Source organism: Trifolium pratense, linkage group LG5 (genome assembly GCF_020283565.1).
Source record: "Trifolium pratense cultivar HEN17-A07 linkage group LG5, ARS_RC_1.1, whole genome shotgun sequence".
Classification (NCBI taxonomy): domain Eukaryota; kingdom Viridiplantae; phylum Streptophyta; class Magnoliopsida; order Fabales; family Fabaceae; genus Trifolium; species Trifolium pratense.
In genome coordinates this window covers 41,378,773-41,381,324 of record NC_060063.1, presented here as the reverse complement: position 1 = coordinate 41,381,324, position 2,552 = coordinate 41,378,773, and the positions used below count along the sequence as shown (strand labels likewise).

Here is a 2,552-nt window from a genome sequence, read left to right as displayed (position 1 = left end):
ACCTTAATGCTCCATCAACATTGACATAAACTATAGAAAAATATTCAAAGAATGCACCAATGAAAAGCTTTTACATCCTACCACTACAAAAAGAAATATATTATATAAATATATAAAAGTTGAATGGTATAAGATCCATCCATAATAATATGCCTTCATTTCAACATCAGCCACAAAAGTGGGACCATATTGATAAGATTGAATGGAAAATTTGTATTAAACTACTTATGGTTGCCGGTGTGGAATTTTGGTAAATTCCAACTAACATTACAAGATATTATATCGAATATGAAGGACAAAAGCATAGTAGACATGATATTGTAATTTATATCATACATGTTTTGTTTAATTATTTTGTTTTCTTGCTTCATCTCAACCACTAATAATTATTCCTATATTATAATTACTAATGTAGACTTTTATTTCTTAAACCACTAATCATTTCATGATATGATTAAATACTTTCATGTGGCTAGGGTTAACCCTATATTTAGTATATAAAAGCCTTTTATTTTTGTATAATCCTTATAAAAATTTTAACCATGGGAAAAGTTCATCCTCAAGCAATAGTTTCATCTCCTACTTACAATATCACTTCCAAGCAAGAGACTTTCACTCTATGGATGAAATCTCTTGTATTGAATGGAAAAGGATGTACAGTCTTTGATTCCAATGGTCAAATTGCATATAGAGTTGATAATTATAACTCTAATCATAGAGATCAAGTTCATCTCATGGATCAAAGAGGAAATACTTTGTTTGCTATACTTAAAAAGGTAAGAAAATTTTCATAACTATATGTCAATTTTCTATAAACTAGCAAAACTTGTTCGCGGCCGTAAGTGTGGCTGCAACACCGTTTTATTTGTTGTCTATGTCACTAAATCACGGACGCAATTGATGCTGCATCAGTTGTATTTTACTACAATTTTTTGCAATATAGAAAATCGCGATACAACTGCAATTTAAAATTTTTTAAGTTTTCGGCCTTTTAGATAAGTAAATTTTAACATGTGTACGTATGTTTGTGTGTGCAGCAATATAAATTATCTAGGTTTTGGGAGGGTTACAAACTTCCGGCGACAAGGAATGATCGGAAAGGACCAAGTTTTCGAGTTTCTAAAACTTATAGCATCTCTAAATGGGATTCAACTTATGAAGTTGAACTTGGATTGGACCAAAATAAACCATATAATTACAAAATAAAAAGAAGTGCTTGCAAATCATCTTACAAAATATCTGACAAGTTTGGAGTGATAATTGCTGAGGTAAGATTTCATTTCACTTTTCTAACATTTTTTAGCAAAGTTTGGTAAATAATATATATGTTTTAAAGTTTAAACTTCATGTAATAATTTTTGTTTTTTCCTATGAGCAGCTAAGGAGAAAGAAGTCAACTTGTGGAATTGATTTAGGAGATGATGTTTTCACAATGGTGGTGGAACCAAACATTGATCTTTCTCTAATTATGGGAGTTGTTGTAGCTTATAACCTTATCAAAAGTAAAATGTAAAAAATATTTTAATAAAAAGAGTAGTGCACAACACAAATATGATTTGAATTTTGAGGAAGTGCTTTTTGGCTTACAAAGATTAAGTTTAAGCTTTGGAAATGGCTTGTGGTGCTTGTAACCAAAGTGGTTCCAATGTTGTAACTTGCGTGCAACTGTTTCTTCTGGTCAATCTAAAGCATTTTTTTTTTAGTTTAATTGTTGTGCACCGTCGGTGTAAATTTTTTTTACACATGCATCCAATAACATGTTGCCACATCATTTAATGAATGTGACACATCATGTGTTTTTAATTACCATACATGATGTGTCGGAATATTATTGGATGCATGTGCAAAATAACTTTACACCGACGGTGCATAAAAATTAAATTCTTTTTTTTTTGTATTAGGCTAAAGCACTTTTTTTATAGAACCTTTTTTTTTTACCTAGAAGCCACTTTTGTATTTAGTGTGCTAAAGCAAATTTCTTCCTACTTGTATCACTTTTCATCCCAATTGTATCATGCAAAGATTCATCTCTTAGATGACATATATTAATCTTTTGTATTAATTGCTCAATAGCTTTACTTTGTTGAAAGTGACTTTGTAAAAAAATTATCACACGAACGATTTTGTTGAATGCTTATATTCGATCACACAGCTCTATATTGAAGATGGAAAAAAAAACTCTATATTGAAGATTAGAAGAAAAATTGTGGTGAAATAAGTATTTCAAAATTTAGATAGGTCATCAACTCAATTGAGATATTAGGTCAATACAATCACATACTTTAAGAATACTAAAAGCGAAGATTTGGAGATTCACCATAGTTGTAGAAAACTTTAAGACTTAAAGAACATTTATATACGGACCATCTAATATCGAGATTACTCGAATCAATATGTAAATTTGGTTCTACTTCCGTTCAAAAATTGAGCCAAATCTTTTCTAAAGTCGCAATTATTTTTCTTGAAACTTAAATATATATTGGGTTTGTACCTGGAATTATATAAAGCATAGTTTACTTTTAGTTTTTTTATATAGCATTGACACTCTTCAA

General features: G+C 29.7%; 1 protein-coding gene across 1 annotated transcript; it reads left to right on the top strand.

Annotated features, from left to right (window-relative positions):
* Nucleotides 1-313: 313 nt before the first annotated feature.
* Nucleotides 314-1,695, top strand: LOC123884739 (protein LURP-one-related 11-like). The gene is made up of 3 exons (XM_045933912.1): nt 314-776; nt 1,038-1,268; nt 1,379-1,695. The coding sequence occupies exons 1-3, from the start codon at nt 543-545 to the stop codon at nt 1,511-1,513; spliced, it is 600 nt and encodes a 199-aa protein (XP_045789868.1). The 5' UTR covers nt 314-542; the 3' UTR covers nt 1,514-1,695.
* Nucleotides 1,696-2,552: the final 857 nt, after the last annotated feature.

What these genes read in the sequence shown, in the direction of transcription:
- LOC123884739 (XM_045933912.1), top strand. Translation starts at nt 543, where the DNA reads ATGGGAAAAGTTCATCCTCAAGCAATAGTTTCATCTCCTACTTACAAT. An exon ending in TGTTTGCTATACTTAAAAAG is followed by an intron (nt 777 to 1,037) that starts GTAAGAAAATTT and finishes TTGTGTGTGCAG; the next exon opens with CAATATAAATTATCTAGGTT. An exon ending in TTGGAGTGATAATTGCTGAG is followed by an intron (nt 1,269 to 1,378) that starts GTAAGATTTCAT and finishes TCCTATGAGCAG; the next exon opens with CTAAGGAGAAAGAAGTCAAC.